The sequence below is a fragment of the Cloeon dipterum genome, chromosome 3, assembly GCF_949628265.1.
Source record: "Cloeon dipterum chromosome 3, ieCloDipt1.1, whole genome shotgun sequence".
Lineage (NCBI taxonomy): Eukaryota > Metazoa > Arthropoda > Insecta > Ephemeroptera > Baetidae > Cloeon > Cloeon dipterum.
In genome coordinates this window covers 36,347,802-36,369,002 of record NC_088788.1, presented here as the reverse complement: position 1 = coordinate 36,369,002, position 21,201 = coordinate 36,347,802, and the positions used below count along the sequence as shown (strand labels likewise).

General features: G+C 37.1%; 2 protein-coding genes across 2 annotated transcripts; one reads left to right on the top strand and one right to left on the bottom strand.

Annotated features, from left to right (window-relative positions):
- The first annotated feature begins 228 nt into the window (after positions 1-228).
- Positions 229-6,515, top strand: LOC135939351 (uncharacterized). The gene is made up of 25 exons (XM_065483677.1): positions 229-349; positions 1,623-1,677; positions 1,729-1,849; positions 1,909-2,152; positions 2,209-2,259; positions 2,420-2,450; positions 2,508-2,660; positions 2,710-2,948; positions 3,012-3,062; positions 3,116-3,149; positions 3,360-3,424; positions 3,488-3,826; positions 3,880-3,942; positions 4,000-4,030; positions 4,083-4,147; positions 4,203-4,320; positions 4,379-4,623; positions 4,688-4,822; positions 4,883-4,918; positions 4,978-5,095; positions 5,148-5,254; positions 5,311-5,391; positions 5,450-5,486; positions 5,776-5,849; positions 5,905-6,515. The coding sequence occupies exons 1-25, from the start codon at positions 293-295 to the stop codon at positions 6,250-6,252; spliced, it is 2,898 nt and encodes a 965-aa protein (XP_065339749.1). The 5' UTR covers positions 229-292; the 3' UTR covers positions 6,253-6,515.
- An 8,938-nt stretch (positions 6,516-15,453) lies between these two features.
- On the bottom strand, positions 15,454-20,649 carry LOC135939775 (uncharacterized). Its single transcript, XM_065484340.1, is given in 20 exon segments — positions 15,454-15,797; positions 15,856-15,958; positions 16,014-16,081; positions 16,474-16,504; positions 16,563-16,643; positions 16,700-16,806; positions 16,855-16,972; positions 18,105-18,140; positions 18,201-18,335; positions 18,399-18,643; positions 18,702-18,819; positions 18,874-18,938; positions 18,991-19,021; positions 19,082-19,144; positions 19,198-19,536; positions 19,601-19,665; positions 19,900-19,933; positions 19,989-20,039; positions 20,090-20,328; positions 20,389-20,649. Coding segments are annotated over 20 exon segments (2,349 nt in total). The 5' UTR covers positions 20,570-20,649; the 3' UTR covers positions 15,454-15,558.
- Between the last annotated feature and the right edge of the window lie 552 nt (positions 20,650-21,201).

Genomic DNA, 21,201 nt, shown 5'->3' with positions numbered 1-21,201 from the left:
CGTAGAGGTATTGCGGCTATTTTTGGATGACTAAATTCGCAAAAAGTGCTACCGCCACTTCACTTCTACCGCACCGCAACTGAAAAAGAAATTGTTTGCGGTAATTTTTCCAAAACCACAACCGCGCAAGTCTCCAGAGTGTGGGGGGGGGGGAGGGAGGGGACACTGCTGACTATAATGCATCACAATCGTGTATAGGTGGATCACGTGGATCATTACTGCTTCACACTTCACACTGGAACCTCGTATCAATCTGTTCTAACGGAAGCTGTTATACAAGATAAAAGCCAAAATGAGGATTTTGGTGCATTTATCGATAGTATTAGTGCTAATAACTGTGATGTATCAGGTGAGCCTTTATTAATTCTATTGCAATTAATTTATGGTCAAAATGTTATCGACATATATGTTTAGGGCTGTGAATTTAAGCACAAAATAGTCGACTATTTTTAGACTGTTTCTAAGAGCAAATTAGTTGGATTTTGATGGTTTTATATTGCATTGCAACCTTCGCGTATTTTTATATATTTCATAGAAATTTATGTGTAACTTATATGTATTATAATTCTATTTTTCAGAGCCAATTTATATTAAATTTATTTTGACAATTAATTATAAAAGAAAATAACTGGTACTTTTATTAAGTTAAATCGAATAGTTTCATTAGAAAATAATGGTCCATTTGGACGGGATTTTAAGACTGAAAATATGCAGTGATTTTATTTGATAGATTTCATTCAAGTCCTTGTTATGAATTATGAAAGGGAGAACTTTCCAATTTTTGAGGCCCGGGAGTGAGTGCATTCCATATTTTTTCATAATTCCAAACATTTAGAAAATTTTAATTCTTAGAATCAAAGTCGGACTGCAACTTTGGATTGCGATGAGATATCATCCTAAAAATTACCCTAAATGACCTAGTCTTTCTCCCTAAACAACTTTCCATACCCTGAAAAGGTTGTGGGTCAAAAGTGAAGATCACAGTTTGAGACCTTTTCCGAGAATCGATTTTTAATTTCATTTTCTTAGCTACACAGTCAAATTGAAGCTAGTGAAATTGTGTGCAAACGAATTTTCAGAATGGCATTTTCGCGGCAATCAAAGTACGAAGTTTTGAAATCGCGGCTCGAATCCGTTCTCCCAAGCATGACCTTTAATATGAAAATGTGCCCGTCAATAAAAAAATCGATTTTCCATGTCCTGTTTACTTCAACGCACTTTGGGGATTGAAATGGAACTATTATCGGTTGATCCCGACCCTCACGTTCCAACCCTGACATGACCCTGTTAGCGAAAAATACCCAAAATTTTCAAGTTTGGAGTCGTTTCACTGGGTTTTGACCCACCTGAGTTCAAATTTTGTTACGAATAATTTTCACAACATTTAAACAATGTTTTTGGAAAGTTTTGCATGCCAATATTTACTATTTAGACAATTTTAGACGATTTTAAGTTTTGAAAAAATTAAGTGTGGTTTAAGAAGCTTAAAATTGCATGATTCGTGTTTATTTATAGTCCCACAATGAACTGAAGCTTAGAAAAGAAAGTCAATCGTCTAAAATTCACAGCCCTATAGATGTCGTGATGTTATTTGTCAATGAACCAATTTTAAAAATATTTAGTTCGTTCATTGCGGCGGTAGAAATAATCAACATAGAAAACGTTTTCTTTCAAAAGGTCAGCATTTTTTTGAATAAGTTTTCAATAAATAATCAGGTCAATGTTTAGTAAAACTGAAGCACTCGAGAAGAATTCAAATAATCAAGTGTTGTGGAGGTTCGAAATGTTCGTCATCTTTTATGCGTAAACCAAAACGACGTACGAGTGATTTCAAAACGAACACAACTCAGTATGAATTAATTGTGAATAAACAGCACGAAGCAAACTATTTCATTATTTTCATTTTAGAGGAAATTTTCAAACAGCTGTAACCAAAAATGACAGCAGGGATTATGAAAATAAGGCTATCTCTGAGTCTGATCCAACCCCCTCTGAACCAAACCAAAATCCCATTGACACAGAAACTTCTTCCTCTGATCAAGGCATCGCGTCCTCTGAGCCAACCAATTTGGAACTGACAACCGTCACGATTTCGCAAAGTGCCAATATGCAGGTCACTTCCACCACCATCACAACAGCTAAACCAATAAATGTAGGCTCAAATCTATTAGTAGAGATCTTTCATTTCTAAATAATAATTGTTTTTAGTTTGCTTGCGAACAGTCTCGATGCGCAAACTTCTCTTTCATCGCAAACCAGGTTTCAATTAATCCTTTTTAAGAATATAGAAACATGAGATCAACTCTTCAATCCTTATTTTAATGAAAAATTTCAAATAAGTGTTTTAATAAAGTAGCATTACACAATAGTTCACGCTATATATCGACACAATTAACACGTTGGCATTAAATTAATTCAGGGTGCATCATCAGTGATCAGCGCAAGTACGAGTAAGAGGAAAATTATGACGTTGAAGAGATACCTAAATTTATGCTTTTTTAAATCAGGCAAGCAAATTATTAGAAACGGAATGACGTTTCTGTTTTCGTCAGCAGTAGCGACTCAAGTTGACGCGGCCAAGAACTGCTTTTCGCGCAATTTGAATTTAATTTCCGTGCAGGACGCCTTTAAAATGAATCTTGTTCAAAAATTGCTTCAAGGTTCGTGTTTTAATTTTATTCATTTTAATTTTGTCTTAACGCTTTAAAGATGTTGGCACCGATTCTACCGTCTGGACCATTGGCTCCAACGAAGGAAACGTGTCGTGCCAAAATTACAATTTGAGTTTCGCCTGGTGCAACGAGAAAAGAGAAATCATCCTTCCAGCGATCATGCAAGAAATGAACAGTTTGGAAATTGTTCAAAAAGGACTCACAACGTCCATGCTTAACGGTGCTGCCGTCTTGCAAACGTCAGATTCTAATTCACTGTTTCCGTTTTTGTGTGAGGTATATGTAAATAGATATTACATGTATTTTTTAAATTAACATATTTAAAAACTGATAAATTAGCCAAAAGGTGATTATCAAGACTCTTGCCTCGCTCTTAATTGCAACAAAGACGTATGTTTCGTATTAATTCTGACGTATATTAATTATTTTTTTCGAATGTATAGAGCACATTATTTGACGCAAACGGGAATATTAAGGGTAAATCGAGAATCCTAGAAAAAATCCCATTTTAACTAATAATAAAAAATAATATCCATACAAATCGCGAATTTATTCCACATTGGCTACTCCCATGAACAGCCGATCAATAATAATCAGCTAAATCGAAACACTTTTGGCAGCGATTGTTAAATAATTAAATGCACAATCCTTTTTAGCTAATTTATTCATTAAAATTTATAAATTCAGATAAAGAAAAGTATGGGAAATGGATAAGTACCTGCAAGAAATCATACATTTTCTCTGGCAATCTTGTTAGTGTTAAATTTTACAATTTTTAGCAAAAAAACTAATTAATTTATTATTAATCCTCAAAGGGCACTTGGCAGCAGAATTGGGACTTTTGTTGCAGATTAGGAATGCACCCGATATGGTTTAGCTCGGCGTCTGACTTTGAGTGTTTAAGCAACTCGACTAAAGCGAACTGGACGCTAAACTATAATTATTGGACGGCGGGATGCGCAATGGGCACCTGGGGAAGGTGGGCCTGGTGCCCAGGGGCCGTCAACCTTCCCGACTCGCTTTCCTGGGCTCCGGGGCAACCGGACAATAATCAGACCAACGAGAACTGCCTACACTTGCAAGTGACGAAAAATTCGAGCGGTGTACTTTTATCAGACCGGAATTGCAGCCACAAATACGTCATGGCTTGCCAGGTGAGATGAATAATTTTAGTATTTGTTGTTGTTGAGAGCTTGGATGTTTTAAGGGTGGCACGATGATGGCGTCTAACTGCAACAAACCAAACTGTCCGATGGAGTGTTCTCAAAAAGCAAGATTTTTCTTGTCGTTAGAGATTATTTTTAACAATATATTTCATATATTGTAGGAATCGTTTTTCGAAAATGGCATATTACAGGGTTAGTGACTTGAGCCAAAATTTATTCAAAATTATTTGAACTTCTATTTCAGATCTGTTTGTTCACGGCCAGTGGAATGCCGGTTGTGGCAGGGATTATCTTTTTTCGGCTGCGACTGTAAATTTGAATTTTAAAATTTATGTTTTCTCTTTTAAAAATTATAAATTATTAGTTGGATTGGTTGGACGCGTGGAATTATTGTTGTTCCGTGGGAATGAAATTGGCCTCGATTGAGGCTCTTGAGGAATTGAGTTGTCTCACGAAAATGGTTGCGAAATATCCCAGAGCAGGTAGAATTATGATATTTCCAATTAATTTAAATTTGACTCTTTTATAAACTCTTATCAGTCTACCCTGATCAATGTGGAAGGGAATTTTGGACATCTGGCACAAACCGCGGATGTCCAGGTGCTCACTTCTGGTGTTCAGAGAATGAAAAATTGAACAAGGAAGAACTAGCCAACTGGAAAAACGGGAAAATGCCCTCGGAGAGTGCTGATCAGTGCATTTTCATTAATTTGACAAATTCGACTTTGAGTGAGACTTATTTGGGCGCTGACTCTTGTTCCAAGCAAAAACCGTTTCTTTGTGAAGTGATATTTTACATTTTTTTTTTTAATTTCACATTTTAATGTTTGTCGTTTTTGTGTCTCTCAGGCTTTGCAACCGGGCAATAAATCGTTGCAAATTTCGCGCTCTTGCTCGGAAATTTGGAATGTGACAGACGATGAAGTGAATGATATAATCATGAATCCAAGCGGCGACGTCGTCAACCAAAGACGCAATCTAAAAGTGCGGCGACGCAAATTAATTGGAGTCATTTAAAAAATCGTGTACATTTTTGCTTCGCAGTGTTATCTTAGGTGCTGCGGGAAAAAAGGACATGTTGTAAATATATTTCTTTAGTTCACTTTTTAAAAATCAAATAAAATCTGATTATGGAAAAGATAAAAAGCGGGTCACTGGTGACGGATGAAATTTTGCGAAACTTAGAGGACTTGACCGCCGACGACTCGCAAGCCATGCAGAATGGTTTTGAAAACTTTGATTCCTGTACTTCCATTCGTAAGCTTTTTATAAGTGCAAAACAGAATTGCAAATCATTATTTTTATGCAGAATCCACTGACGAGTGTGACACGATGGCCCAGATGTTCCAGTGTGGAAAGAAAAATGATCCAGACCTGACTTTAGGTCTCGTAACTGCCATCAAAGGAGACGCCACTGTGACTTTTAGAACTCTATTCATACAGAATAATATCTTTTAATTTGTATTCGCCAGGTTTCAGTAACTGCTACAGGAGGAATTAAAACCCCCGAGAGAGTATGTCCTGTGTATCCAGCAGCAAGTTGTGTACCAAATGTAATCTTACCAAATTTAGACTAATTTACAGTAAGATATACTAATGTTGTTCTTGCAGCAAACATATATCGATGAACTGAAAAACACTGGAAAATGTAATCAATTTACTTTTCTTTCATCATAGACGCATTATTATTTTAATTTTAAATATTGAGATAATGGACAATCAAAGTATTTATCATAATTAAACATATTTTTAACTGTAAATTATATTAAAAGGTGGATTCCCTGTCATTTTAATAATCTCAAATTTGTCCGTATACATACATTTACTTTTTATCAGAATTTTATATATATTATAAATTGGTTTATCGAGATTTTATTAAAAAAATATGTTTCCAGCTCACGGCAAAATTTAAATGAAATGTCTATTTTTTATTTCAGCATTGGAGGGAGTTGTCATGACAGCATCGAATGGCAAAAAATATTTCAATAAATATGTCTTTTTTTTAGGAACTGTATGTAATTCAAACAGTAAATAAATGCATCAAAATAACATTTTTCTAAATTTAGACTTACGCTCAAGCAGAAGCAGACTACTGCTGTGTTCTCGGCAGCCACCTTGCCATTTTCGAAAGCTTAGAGGATTTCAACGTTTTTAGGACACTCTGGCAAGGTTACACAGATGAAGCAGGTCACTTGGCTTACATTGGACCGACGTTCGACAACGGAGATGGCACCGACAGCTGGTGCTCCAACTTTAAGAAGCTGCCAGCAGAAATGATCACAGATATCAACACATTTTATCGATACCAGCAGACGATATCGACTCAAATATTGTTGAGGCAAGGCGATGGATTAGAAATATTTCCAAAAGGTAGCATAGCCAGCCATGTTTTGTGTGGCCCACTTCCCTACTAAATTATCTGAATTTTGCTGAAATTATTCCAATCGTAGAAAACATTTTGCGAAAATACTTGGATTCTAGACATTTTTCTATTATATGTGTGGTTGATTTTGTATTTGTTATAATATGATTTTTTGCTTGGCAACAATATAATAAAAAAAGCTGTGTTCCTTATAATTAATTACAACTGGTTGTCGTTTGTATGACATAGTGTGATCTATTATGTAAAGTCCTACCAAGAAATGTTATATACTCTAATTCAAGTTTGAATAAATAAAACTCGAACAAAATATTTTTGTTTGATTGCAAAAATTGGTCAATTATTAAAACACAAATGTCAGGATAAAATAATCTAGCTCATGAATTTAGCATTATTCACGGCTATTATCTGCGTGTAAGGCGCAACCAGTGGCATGGCTCATTATGAATTATGAAATCACGCAGATTGAAGTGTGATATGGAACTAAAATATTTTAGAATACCCCAATTAGCATAGAATTTTGTAGTTTACATTAATGGCGTTAACACAAAGACCATCCTGAACCATTTTTGGAGTAAAAATGGTGAATTACAATAATAATAATTGTACTAACATCCTCGACCGTGTTTTCTCAGATGATTTGGAATCCTCTGATCGATATCTGTCTGACAGTACGAGTTTTTCTTTGGGGAAATGCGGAAATTCGGTGAAAATCGCGATAGAAAAACTCCTTTGAGATTTCTCCATTTAAAACAATGCTAACTTTGAGGCCGATTTTCTCGAAAATTTATTTTTTTAACACTATAATCCTCAGCACCTTATCTGTAATGTGCATTAAACGATTTTTTGGGGAAATTTTGTTTTTCAGAGGGCGGTGGCAACGTAGGACTGATGCGCGACCTTTCCCCTCGACTTCTGAGGGGGATTGGGTGGTCTCTTACCCCTTTAGTGCACTTTAGTGACGTCTCTTTAGTGGGGACGTCAATACGAGTCTAAAAGTGTATGCAGTTTTTCAAATTCAGATGATTAGAATTCGAGATTTCGTCGATCATCAAGAATTTAATGCATGGCGTCTCGATTAAAAAAACTTTGTGCATCCGAATCTCGGGTTTTGGTGGTCCTATTAACAAAAATAATAAACCGTTTGACTCGTTTTGAAGTGAACTAAGTAACTGAATTGGTTTGAAGAAGACAATTAATCGTCAACGTCATGCTAAGGTGCTGAAACGTACGAAAAATGCTAAATGTCAGGTTATTGACGGGGTTAAAAGGGGGTTGGGGGTTGGTGTGTTTCATACCCCTTTAATGCACTTGGGGACGTCGAGACGAGTCTGACATTATGCGGTTTTTTAAAATCGGATGATTAGAAGTCGAGATTTAGTCGATCATCGTTATTTACCAGCATAGAAAAACAAGGATTTTCGAATTTTTCATTTTTTATTAAAAAATTAGGAAAAACGCCATTCCTAATTTTAACGTTTCTAACTCTATTTTTTGTGCTCTACAATTTGGCTATGAAAAAAAAATTAAAAAATTCAACATCTTCATTTTCAAATTCGAGTTTAAAATCCAAAAACCAATTTTTATGACCTTGACCTTTGACCTACAACATTGAGGCCAGCATACAAGTTGTTTGGCTTGTTGAGATGAATTAAACAGTTTTTTAATTTTTGTTCTAAGACCATATCCTGAGCAAAGTTGCGAAGTACTCAAAGTTCCCAGATTTTGGCATTTGAACGCCCGCAAAATCCGCAAAAATTGGAAAGTCGGAGTTTTCTCTACTGTTTTTTCGGTCAATTAGAGCAAAGTTTAGGAAAAAAACTTTCGTCCAAATCCATCGACTTTGACAACAATTTGTTGCTTTCAGAGATTTTTGCTCAAATAGATTATTCTTGTTTATTCTTGCCATGTCATATACATAAAATACAAATATATCAAATATCAAATTAAGTACCCGCGTAGAAAAATTTAGTCCAGGATTGTTCTAGGAATATACCTCTTTGTTCGAGGATCAATCCTCAGGAACAATTATGGGCTGATATTGGTGACGCTTTTTCGTGTTTTTAGATTAATCCGAGGATTATCCCAAAAAGATAATCCTAGAATGTCCCAGGGATGTTCTTAGGGGGATGTCAGAAAACTCTTGCGTTCCTCCTAAGAATATTCCTGGAACATTCTTCGGTCTTTCTTAGGAACTTCCTCAAATTAATCCAGGATCAATTTCAAACGTGAAAAAAATTAGTCCTTGGCTATTTATTTTAATAAAATTTAATTTATTATTGTCTTAAATTTTAATTGGGATTTACACAATAATTAAACATATATATTTATTCCAACAATAATTATTTTATTTTTAATTTCACATACAGGCAGTAGAGCATAACAATATGGTTTCACAATGACAGAGTGCATAATACATCCAAACATTTTGGGCACTACACAAATATCAGTATTTAAGATTAAACACAAATCAAAATACTGCTTTTGACAAATTAATCATACAGTTCATGTCAATAAGAAAAAGAATGAAGGACAGGCTGTGCAACAAAATGATTTGGTTCAGGCAAAGGCAGCATGACAAGAACAGATCCAGAAATGCCACCGCGATTTACATAGAAAAATTACACATTTTTCATCACCGATTTACAGTTTCCGCCACCCAAACTTATTTATGGGGTTCTAGTTAATAACTTAAGGACTTGCGAGAATCCCATATCAAAATATTGGTGGCGAAAACTGCATAAGTAGCGGCGAAAAGTGTAATTTTACCATAAAACCGTTGGATTTCAAAGTTGCGCGATCTAATATTCTAATTTCTTTGGACGCTAATCTATAAAATGAGACTTACCCTGTTAACCGCTGGATCCAGGCCATCCGTCCGAGTCCGCGGGACGTCCGTGTTGTCCCATACTGGCGGCGTCCTGCGTCCGTTAATAACTTTAACTTTGAACCACGGCGGTTGACCGTTGACGCGTTAGACAAAGAGAGCGAAGCAGGATTTTGTAAGTCTCTTGCTGCTGCTGCTCGCAGTGCTCGCCAGTCCTGCTGCCAGCGCCCGTCGCCCCTCCCCCGCTCCACAACAGTGGCAGGCAGCAGGCATTCCATGCAAGAGCGTGCATGCATGTGCAGCCGCCGCTACCACGCGCACACTAAAATCGCCCTTTTAACCCTTTTTTGTCCTTCTGACCTTTATTTTCAAATTTGCCCGTTTGTCGGTAGCATTAATTTAAGACTCTTTGTGTTAAGAAATTAATTTATTTAATCGAATTTATGATTTTTACCCTTTTTAATCTGGGCAGATTCTTTGAAAAATAAAGGCATCATAATTTTTTTAAGATCATAAAAAATTTGTTAGGTTTTCATATGAAAATTTAATCCATCGCATTAATTAAAAAAATATTTGCGAGAAAAATTTTTTGTGATAACGATTTCAAAATATTTAACAGTATGGCAGTTAATTTTCTTGATTGAATTATGTTTCATATTTAATTTTGTGTTTTAAACTGTAAGAAAAATATCTAAGTTCTTCTCTTTTAGGGTTTTTTAAAGAATATTCTAGGAACATTAAAAAAATATTTTGAATTAATCTCAGAATGATCCATGGAATAATCTGGGGATATTCTATTTAACTTTATTCAAATTTCCCCTTTGGGATTATTCTAGGGATATTCTTGTAGATTAATCTCTAGATTGACTTTAGAACATTTTAAGGTTAATCAGGATTCATTCCAGGAACATTCCAGAAATTAATTTTTTGGATTAATCTTAGATAGATCCAAAGAATAATCAGAGGATATTTCCTGTAGATTGATCTCTAGATTGATCTTAAACTATCTTAGGTTAATCTTGATTAATCCAGGATTAATCCTGGAACATTTTTTTGGATTAATTTTTTCAGATAAATTTAGATTAATCTAGGATTAATCAGGATATTCCTGGGTTATATTTTTTTATGCGGGTAAGAAAGGGCGAACAGCACTAGCGAAAAAATGCTATAACGATCAATCACAGGGTAATATCACGCCGCACTATGCCGCAAATCACATATTTTTAACAATAATCACGATCATTGTGCACTTGCCACAAGTACTTTTTACACAGGGAGGGAAATTCAGCTACGGTGCAGTCCTTGAGCTCAGGTGGCATATCGTTCCACGTCTGCACCACTCTGAAGGAAAACGCACGTTGACCGAAAACACTGCGCACTGGTGGCGGCTGCAGACGCTGGTGCCGGTCGTTCACGTCGCCTCGCAGCTGCCGCCTCACGGAGATGCGTGCACGGTTGTTGAAGCCAATGGCCCCTCCCTCGCACCTTTTGAAAAAATTTAGGTCTGTGTAGGCCAAAGGCCAAGTGCATGTTCAGAATATCAAAATCCTTCGCAGTATTATTTTTTCCCAATAAACTATTAACAATAAGCACAATAAGTGATATTATCAATATAAAAATGCACGAGGAGCATATTTTCTATGAAAAAATCCAACATTATAAGTGATATAAATGTAATAGCGTATACACTTGACACAAAAACCTCTGATTTATTAGTAAATGGAAGATTTGATAGTAAATACATGAAAGTCACATTGTGAAAATGAAGGTCTAAAATAACAAAATCTTGAAGGAATGCCATGGATAAACAAAATTTAACTTGGCTATTAAGTTTTTATTAACTCTTGTAAAATGTGGGATACGTTTGATCGGACAATTTTACCGTTGGCGAAAAAGTCTATTAGATTTTTGCTACAAAGTGGAAAGTTGGAGATCGGACTTTTTTCCGCGGCACGAACGATATGTATTTTTGACTTGGTTGAAAATAAACAAGAATAATAATTAAAAATCATTGAATTTATTTGAGACGGTTTTACATGCGACCTTTTCCATGTCCAGACTATTCGGGTGCATGACGCTTGCTGCCAATGCATGAACTCAATCCCTTAGGATTCAGTTGAAGCCACAATTGTCTCTGGGAGAAAAGTGGCTGCGAAATTAGCATGCTTTTCAAATGGTGAGGTGTGTCTCCTTACTTGAAACCCTAATTTATTTCACAACAAAATGTTTCCCTAATACGCTAATGAAAAGATAATCACGACGAGAGGAATCGAAATAAATGTAATCATCAAGCGCTAGAAAATTTGAATTAATACACTGTAATGCCATTTGGTTCTGATGAAAAAATCGACAAAATTCAATTTTTTTTATAGTTTATTAAGGAAAGGTGAACATTATAAATAATTTATTCTCAACAATTATAGTAGTCTAATGGCCAAATGCCATTAATCTAAATTTTAGTTGAAAAGTAAGGAATGCCAGCTTATTTATTTAAATTTTAACCTTAAATAAGCAAAAGGTACGCAACTGAGTTCTCATCCAGGATTTAAATCAAATTAATTTCAAGGGTTCGCTGCGGCCATCCGATTCGTAAATCTAATTGACACGAAATTCAGATTTCTGGGTGAAATAAAGAAAATGAGACTAGCGACAATTCAAGAAAATGAAAAAAATATTGCTGCCAGTTTATTACAAAAGATTAAATATTGTATTGTGACGTGTCATCTTTTGTCTTGGCAAGTATATAAAAAAAAGGAAGAGGTTAGTAGGGGTTGACAATCGTGGTGTGTGAACTAGCGCTATCAAACAATTAATTTTGTACTCATCACTGGAAACAAAGGTCGAGTTCCAATCACAAAATAACTGCAGGCGATGTTCTCCTGTTGCTCAAAAAGTATGGTGGTCGCTGTGGCTGCACGGCGAGGACCGGGTAGATGGTCTTGGGTGGACTCAGGGTGTCGAGGGTCCAAACCCGCCGCCCGTACGACGCCCGGGAAGGCTTCGCAGGCCGTCGATTCAAACAGTACAGAACGGCCCCGCAGGGCACCTGGGGTTACAAGCAATTTGTCAGAAAGCAGCCAAAATTAAATCAAGTGCTCAGAAGTCACTTGGGAAAATAGGAAGCCCAACAATTAAAACTGTAACTTACGTTGTAGTACAGCTTAGAAATGAAATCGGATCCGACTCAGAATGGAAGTCGCAAGTTGGCCGAATGCACACCATCTACACGATGTGTGCTTCGCCAGTCAAGGTGTTTGGGCTTCTGACAAATTTACTTGCAGGCGAATACATATGCACTCGCCCCCACTTAGTGCCTGCTCAGGGAATAGGTTCGTCTATTTTAAATATAGGCGAAGGTGCACTCTCACAGCGAAAATTCACAATACATTGGTTCGCGCGAAACTTATACAATTCAAATTTTGATAGCGCTTGTGTGTAGGGGAGATAGTAGAAGGAATAGAGTAATAAAAAATTTAAAATAAATTATTCTCTTTTCGAATAATTACGTGTCTGATTTAATCTTAAGCCAATAAACTAAACAACGTTATAGTAGCAAAAGTCAAGACGGACGATAAGTGGAGTCAAGGAGAAGGAGCCGATGCTGTGTATTGCGTTATTTTTTGACACCGCATCCCGCGCAAAACTATTTTAAGAACACAATGCGTTCCTAAATGGTCGAAAATGAGTGGATCCTATTATTCTCTAGTTTTTTATTGTTCGGAAAAGGGAGTCAAGCTAGCGTGCTGTGCTGTAGCTGCGGATTTATTATTGGATGTTTATTCTCACACTATGTCATAAATACATTAATGTATCACAGTCAATTACAATTGGAAATCATGTGAGAAAGGGCGACACTTCAGGAAAACAAGTGACTAAGACCTTGCCCTGGAGGACAAAGCCGAAGTGGGCCCAGACTAGTGAAAATCATAAAACAAGTCACGACAAAAATCACACTTTAAAATCTTGATATCACATACGCCTTGCAGGTAGAAGGAAACTGTGCCGCCGAGCAGTCCTTTAATGCGGGTGGCATACCATTCCACTCTTTCACGACACGAAATTCAAACACATTTTTGCCAAGGTCGGTGCGGGCTGGCGGCTGCTGCAGCCGAGGATGCAGCGGGTCGTCGCCGCGGTGCACGCGCCCTAGTGTGATTCGTGCCATCGCGTCGTAGTCCGTCACTCCTGCTAGGCACTTTTTGAAAAACAGGAGATCGGTGTACACGAGCTGAGCCGGCACTGAGAGGAGATTCTGTTGGAGTGGAGGCGGGATGCGGCGGCCGTGAATAAAGTGCAGTGCCCTGTTCTGCACTTTTATCATCTTCTCCGTGTTTGTTTTAGTCGAAGGGTGCCACGCAAGAATCCCGTAGAATAATTTCGGCTTGACGAGGGGGAGGTATGCGATTCTTTTTACTCTCAGCGTGCATCCTCGCAGGTGGCGGGCAGCAAAGCCAAGGGTCTGCACCGCTTTCTTCCGCTGGACATCAACGTGGTAGTTCCAGCGGAGGTCCCTCGAGAGGTGCACGCCAAGAAACCGCTGCGTGGCCACGTACTGAAGCGACACGCCACCAATGATGTAACGCGGGTTGCAGGGCAAGCGCGCTCGGGTGACATCCATGACCACACACTTTTTTGCGTTCAGCTGCATGCCGTTATTCAAACACCAAATGTCTATTCGGGCGAGGTCATCCTGTAGGGCGTCAATGTAGTCGTCAGAATTGATGCTGTTGTAGACCATACAGTCGTCTGCGTATTGGACTAAGTTCGTATTCACAGCTGCAGGGAGGTCGGCGACAAAAAGGTTGAACAGGAGCGGGCCAAGACATGAACCTTGAATGACGCCGCTCGTCACTTCGCACGGTTCGCTCAGCGCCCCGTTGAAGCGCACGAATTGGCTGCGGCCGACGAGGAAATTTTTTAGCCACTTGAGAGCGGCGCCGTCCACGCCGTGAAACTGGAGTTTATTCAACAGGCGGCGGTGCGGCACTTTGTCGAATGCCTTGCTCCAGTCAAGGGTCACGGCGTGGATTCGGGTGCCGCTCTGGCTATCTAGGGCCGCCGTCCAGGAGTCGAGCGCCCGCAGCAGCATCGTGGTGCACGATCGGCGAAAACCGTGATGGCCGTCAGGGAGAGCCGCTTTTTGCTCCAGATATGCAGCCAGCTGGTTGCGCACATGTTTTTCCAGCAATTTTCCAACAAGTGAGGTGACGCTAATAGGCCGATAATTTTTGAAATTTGTTTTCTCGCCATCTTTTGGTACTGGGGTGACTGCTGCATTTTTCCAGTCCATCGGCAGGTCGCTCACTGAGATTGAAAGCTGGAAAATGTGAGAAAGGCTGGGGCACAGGGCGACGGCGCAGTTCTTCAGCAGGACCGCTGGGATGCCATCAGGTCCGGTCGCACTCTTGTTGTCGAGGGTCTTCAGTAGATTTTCCACGGCGCCCGCGGAGATGTGCCACTAGCTCAGTTTAGAGTGATTTATGATCCAAACTGAGTGAGATGAGCAGTCCTGTTCGGGACAACAAGTAACATTATCGGCATTTGTCCAGTTTAAAAACCGGTGAAATGTGAGAGGATTCTTCCATGATGTGTGTTTTTCGGAAACTTCTTCTGTAGTTCTGTAGACACGATCAATCACGGTTAAGAGCAAACGTGGATAAGCTGCTATTATCCGGTCCTCGGTATATTCTAATGTTTGCATGAAGGAAAACTGGATTTCCAGGATGTAAGCATAATTATTATTATTGTAATTCGCCTTTTTTACTCCACCGTGGTTCAGGAGTCTTTGTGTTAACGCCATTAATGTAAACTAATAAATTCTATGCCAATTGTGGTAATTTAGTTTCATATCGAGTTTTTACTCACAATAATTGACCAATTTTTGCAATCAGACTAAAATATTTTGTTCTATATTTATTTATTCAAACTTGAATTAGAGTAATTGAATTTGGTCAGCGAGCGTTTTCATTTAGGGTGGTAACGCCGTGGAACGACTTGCCGCCCGAATTAAAGGACTGCACGGTGGAGGAATTCCCAAAGCTCTGCAAAGGCTACTTGTGGCGAGTGCATTGTGATAATGATTAGCGGGTGATTAATAATGTGATTTGCGGCTCAGTGCGGCGTGAGATAACTTTTCTTTTCAAGCGTTTTTGCAGTTTTCTGCTAGCATTTGTTTGCCCATTCTTACCATGTCTTAATTTTATGTATTTAAATTTTGTAACTATGACAGTAGGAATAAACAAATAATAATAATAGTAGGACATAAAATCATAGTTCGCACTACATCAAAACATAATTATAATTATTTTGAAACATGATCTGTGTCTTGCAAACAACTACCAGCTGTAAATTATAAGAAAAAGCTATTTTTTATTATTTTGTTGACAAGCAAAAACACACTATATTTTACCAAACACAAAATCAATCTCACACTTAATAGAAAAATGTCTAGAATCCAATTATTATCGAAAAAGTTTTCTACGATTGGAATAATTTCATCACAATTCAGATAGATTAGTAGGGAAGTGGGCCACATAAAACTCGGTGAGCCTTATTTCCTTTTGGTAATATGAGTAATCCAGCGCGATCATGCCAAAAGAATATTTGTGTCGAGTTCCACTGCTGGTTACGATAAAATTTGTCGATATCTGTGATCATTCCTGCTGGTAGCTTCTTGAAGTTCAAGCACCAGCTGTCGGTGCCATCACCATTGTCGAAAGTCGGTCCAATGAAATTCCAGAAGTTTGAATCATCTGTGATATTCGTTCCAGCTCCCAGCAATAGAAAAAAAATGTCAAGAGAATTTTTTACATATCCAGCTTTTCATAAAATCGTTGAAATCCGCTAAGCTTTCGAAGATGGCAAGGTGGCTACCGAGGACACAGCAGTAGTCTGCTTCTGCTTGAGCGTCCGTCTAAAATTAGAAAAATGTTATTTTGATGCATTTATTTACTGTTTGAATTACTTACAATTCCTTCGATAAATTTTACAAAGTATTTTTTGCCCTTCGATGTTGTAAAGACATCTCCCCCCAATGCTGAAATAAAAGTAAGTCTTATTTTCATTAAAATTTTGCCGTGAGCGGGAAAAATATTTTTTAATACAATCAAGATAAATCCTTTTATATATATATATATATATATATATATATATATATATATATATATATATAAAATAATTTAATAAATATAATTAAATATTATAATATAAAATAATAATAATAATAATATATGTACATAAACAACGTTCTAATGTAAAGAAAATATATGTATATGGACCCATTGAGATTATTAAAAAGACGTGGAATCAACCTTTTAATATAATGTACAACTAAAATATGTATATTTAATTATGATAAAAACATAAATTTTCCATTATTACATTATTCAAACTTAAAATTAAGCATCTGATGAAAGAAAAATTGATTACATGATCCCGTTTGTTCATCAATATACGTTTGCTAAAAGAACAACATTATTAAATCTTACTGTAAATTAGTCTAAATTTGGTATCATTACATTTGGTACACAACTTGCTGCTGGATACAGAGGACATACTCTCCCGGCGGTTTTAATTCCCCCTGTAGCAGTAACTGAAACCTGGCGAATGCAAAGTAAAAGCTATTATTCTGTATGAATAGAATTCAAAAAGTCACAGTGGCGTCTCCTTTGATGGCAGTGACGAGTCCTTAAGTCAGGTCAGGTGCATTTTTCTTTGCACACTGGAACATCTGGGCCATCAGGTGGCACTCATCAGTGGACTCTGCAAAAAAATGATTTGCAATTGTATTTACACACATAATAAGCTTACGAATGGAAGTACAGGAATCAAAGTTTTGAAAGCCATCCTGCATTGCTTGCGGGTCGTCGGCCGTCAAGTCCTCTACGTTGCGCAAAATTTCATCCGTCACCAGTGACCCGCTTTTTAACTATTCGCATGTTAAGATTTAATTTGATTTTTAAAAGTGAACTGAAAAATTGTGCAAAGTAATGGAGTTATACAAGGCGGTTGCATGTCACCGTTTCTATTTATTTATATTAATTGTGATTTCAATAATCTATTACTGAATTATCCAGGTGTTAAATGCATTCTTTACGCAGATGCTATTGTTATTTCAAGTGAAAAGCTATCAATTTTAAATGATCTCATTAATAATATCAAGATTTATTTAGCTACTATGTCACTGTCTCTAAATTGGAAAAAATGTCAAATCATTAAATTTAAATATAAGGGTGTTGGCAGATATAGCAAAATCGAGAAACAATGGGAGCTAACAAATTGCCTACAATTTTCCTCTTCTGTCAACTATCTTGGAGTGACATTTCAAACGACTGGAACTTGCTTTTCAAATCATCTGGATAAGAGAGTTAAAGCTTCAATTTTTGGAATATATATAATTAAAAACCTTTCAAAATCGTCTATTTAGCATTGCTAAAAAGCTATTTAACCTGGCAATTTCTCCTGTAGCTTCCTATGGTATAAAAGCAATTTGGTCTCATTGATCTCTGAATAATCTTAACAATTAAGTTGGAATGTGCTAAGTCTAGATTCTTTAAAAAAGACCTTAGTGTAGACAAGAGAATGAAGTCCAGATTTGTGTATGAATTGGTTCAGACTGAATATTTTGTTAATGACCTTAAATCCAAATACGCTCTTCCCTCTACAACTGCCTATAAGAAGTTTTTAAACAATATGAATGTTAAACAACAATATATTGACCCAAACTTTTTTGAAACCCCTGCTATGTGTTAATTGGATTGAACAAATACAAATTTTAAAGATTGGGCAATTTTAACTAGATATTCTTTCATGGCTATCATTTCCTCGTCTGTTCACATAAATGTTTTCATCTCGATGTCACCGCTAATTGTAAATGTATTTATTGCGATTCTTTGCTTACTAGTATGTATAATTTTTTTACAAGACTATGTCAAAAAACCTTTAACATTATCTCAATAAGCAATCCGTTATAATAAATAAAATTGTATTTGACTGTAGTTGTACACCGATGGTGTCCAATAAAATGAATAATAAAAAGGGAACTCAAGAAATATATTTACAACGTGTCCTTTTTTTCCGCAGCACCTTAGATAACACTGCGAAGCAAAAATATACACGATCTTTAAAATAAATCAAATTAATTTGCGTAGCCGCACTTTGAGATTGCGTCTTTGGTTAACGACGTCGCCGCTCGGATTCATAATTATATCATTCACTTCATCGTCTGTCACATTCCAAATTTCCGAGCAAGAGCGCGCAATTTGCAACGATTTATTTCCCAGTTGCAAAGCCTGAAAGACACAAAAACGACAAACATTAAAATGTGAAATTAAAAAAAAAATGTAAAATATCACTTCACAAAGAAACGGTTTTTGCTTGGAACAAGAGTCAGCGCCCAAATAAGTCACACTCAAAGTCGAATTTGACAAATTAATGAAAATGCACTGATCAGCACTCTCCGAGGGCATTTTCCCGTTTTTCCAGTTGGCTATTTCCTCCTTGTTCAATTTTTCGTCGTCTGAACACCAGAAGTGAGCACCTGGACATCCGCGGTTTGTGCCAGATGTCCAGAAATCCCTTCCACATTGATCAGGGTACACTGATAAGAGTTTATAAGAGAGCCAATTTTATCTAAATTGGAAATATCATTATTCTACCTGCTCTGGGATATTTCGCAACCATATTCGTAAGACAACTCAATTCCTCAAGAGCCTCAATCGAGGCCAGTTTCATTCCAATGGAGCAACAATAATTCCACGCGCCCAACCAATCCAACTAATCGTTATAATTTTTAAAACAGAAAATATAAATTTTAAAATTAAAATTCACAGTAGCAGCCGAAAACAGATAATCCTTGCCACAACCGGCATTCCACTGGCCGTGTACAAACAGATCTGAAAAAGAAAATCAAACAATTTTAACTAATTTTAGGCCTAAATCACTAACCCTTTAATGTGCCATTTTCGAAAAATGATTCCTATGACGTTTGAAAAATATTGTTAAAAAATTAGCCCTTAAAAGAAAAAATACAACTTGCATTTTTTAAACATTCCTTCGGACAATTTGGCTTATTGCAGTTTGACGCCATCAACGCGTCGCCCTTAAAACATCCAAGCTCTCAACAAATTCAAATACAGAAAACATTCATCTCACCTGGCAAGCCATGACGTATTTGTGGCTGCAGTTCCGGTCTGACAAAAGTACACCGCTCGAATTTTTCGTCACTTGCAAGTGCAGGCAGTTCTCGTTGGTCTGATTACTGTCCGGTTGCCCCGGAGCCCAGGAAAGCGAGTCGGGAAGGTTGACGGCCCCTGGGCACCAGGCCCACCTTCCCCAGGTGCCCATTGCGCGTCCCGCCGTCCAATAATTATAGTTTAGCGTCCAGTTCGCTTTAGTCGAGTTGCTCAAACACTTAAAGTCTGACGCCGAGCTAAACCAAATCGGGTGCATTCCTAAATTGCAACAAAAGTCCCAGTTCTGCTGCCAAGTGCCCTTTAAGGATTTATAAGGAATTTTTTATTATTTCTGCATAAATAATCAAATTTTTAACACTAACAAGCTTGCCAGAGAAAAGGTACAATTTGTTGCAGGTACGTGTCCATTTGCCATACTTTTCTCCATCTGAATATATATGTATAAATAGTTTTGGGGAATAAAATTAGCTAAAAAAGTATTGTGCCTTAATTTATTTTACAATAGCTGCCAAAAGTAAAAAGTAATTCGGTTTAGATCCATAATATTAATTGCATATTTATTGGAGTAGCCATTGTAAAATATATAATCATGATTTGTACATTTAATTTTTTACTTTATTTTCCAGTTAAAATAAGATTTTATCTAGGATTCACGCTTTACCCTTAATATTCCCGTTTGCGTCAAATAATTTGCTCTATAAATTCGAAAAGAAATTAATGGATACACGTCATAATTACTACGAAACATACGTCTTTGTTGCAATTAAGAGCGAGGCAAGAGTCTTGAAAATCATCTTTTGGCTAAATATCAAAATATTAATTAGATTTTTAGCAATTAATCGAGTGTTTACCTCGCACAAAAAAGGAAATAGTGAATTAGAATCTGACGTTTTCAAGACGGCAGCACCGTTAAGCATGGACATCGTGAGTCCTTTTTGAACAATTTCCAAACTGTTTATTTTCTGCATGATCGCTGGAAGGACGATTTCTCTTTTCGGGTTGCACCAGGCGAAACTCAAATTGTAATTTTGGCACGATATGTTGCCGTCGTTCGAGCCAATCGTCCAGACGGAAGAGTTAGTGCCAACATCTTTAAATCATTAAAAAATAAAATGGAAATGGAAATGAAAAATAAATAAAAAAAACACACCCTGAAGCAATTTTTGAACAAGGTTCATTTTCAAGGCGTTCTGCACAGAAATTAAATTCAAATTGCGCGAAAAGCAGTTCTTGGCCGCGTCAATTTGGGTCGCTGCTGCTGACGAAAACAGAAACGTCATTCCGTTTCTAATAATCAGATTGCCTGAATTCAAAAGCAAAAGTTTAGGCATCTCTTCAACGGCATAATTATCTCTTACTTGTGCTTGCGCTGATCACTGATGATGCACCCTGAATAAATTTAATGCCAACGTGTTAATTGTGTCGATATATAGCGTGAATTATTGTGGAGTGCTATTTCAATTAAACACTCATTCGAAATTAAATAAAAATAAAAATTTAAGAGTTGATCTCGTTTTTATATTCTTAAAAAGGATTAATTGAAACCTGGTTTGCCATGAAAGTGAAGGTTGCGCACCGAGACTGTTCGCAGGCTTCCTAAAAACAATTATTATTTAAGAAACATGTCTACTAATAGATTTGTGCCTACATTTATTGGTTTAGCTGTTGTGATGGTGGTGGAAGTGACCTGCATAGTGTCACTTTGCGAAATCGTGGTGGTTGTCAATTCCGATTTGGTTAGCTCAGGTGACGTGATGCCTTGAGGAGAGGAAAATGTTCCTGTGACAATGGGATTTTGGTTTGGTTCAGAGGGAGTTGGATCAGACTCAGGGATGGCCTTATTTTCATAATCCCTGCTGTCATTTTTATTTACAGGTGTTTGAAAATTTCCTCTAAAATATAAATAATGAAATAGTTTGCTTCGTGCTGCTTATTCACACGTAATTCATACTTAGTGCTGGAT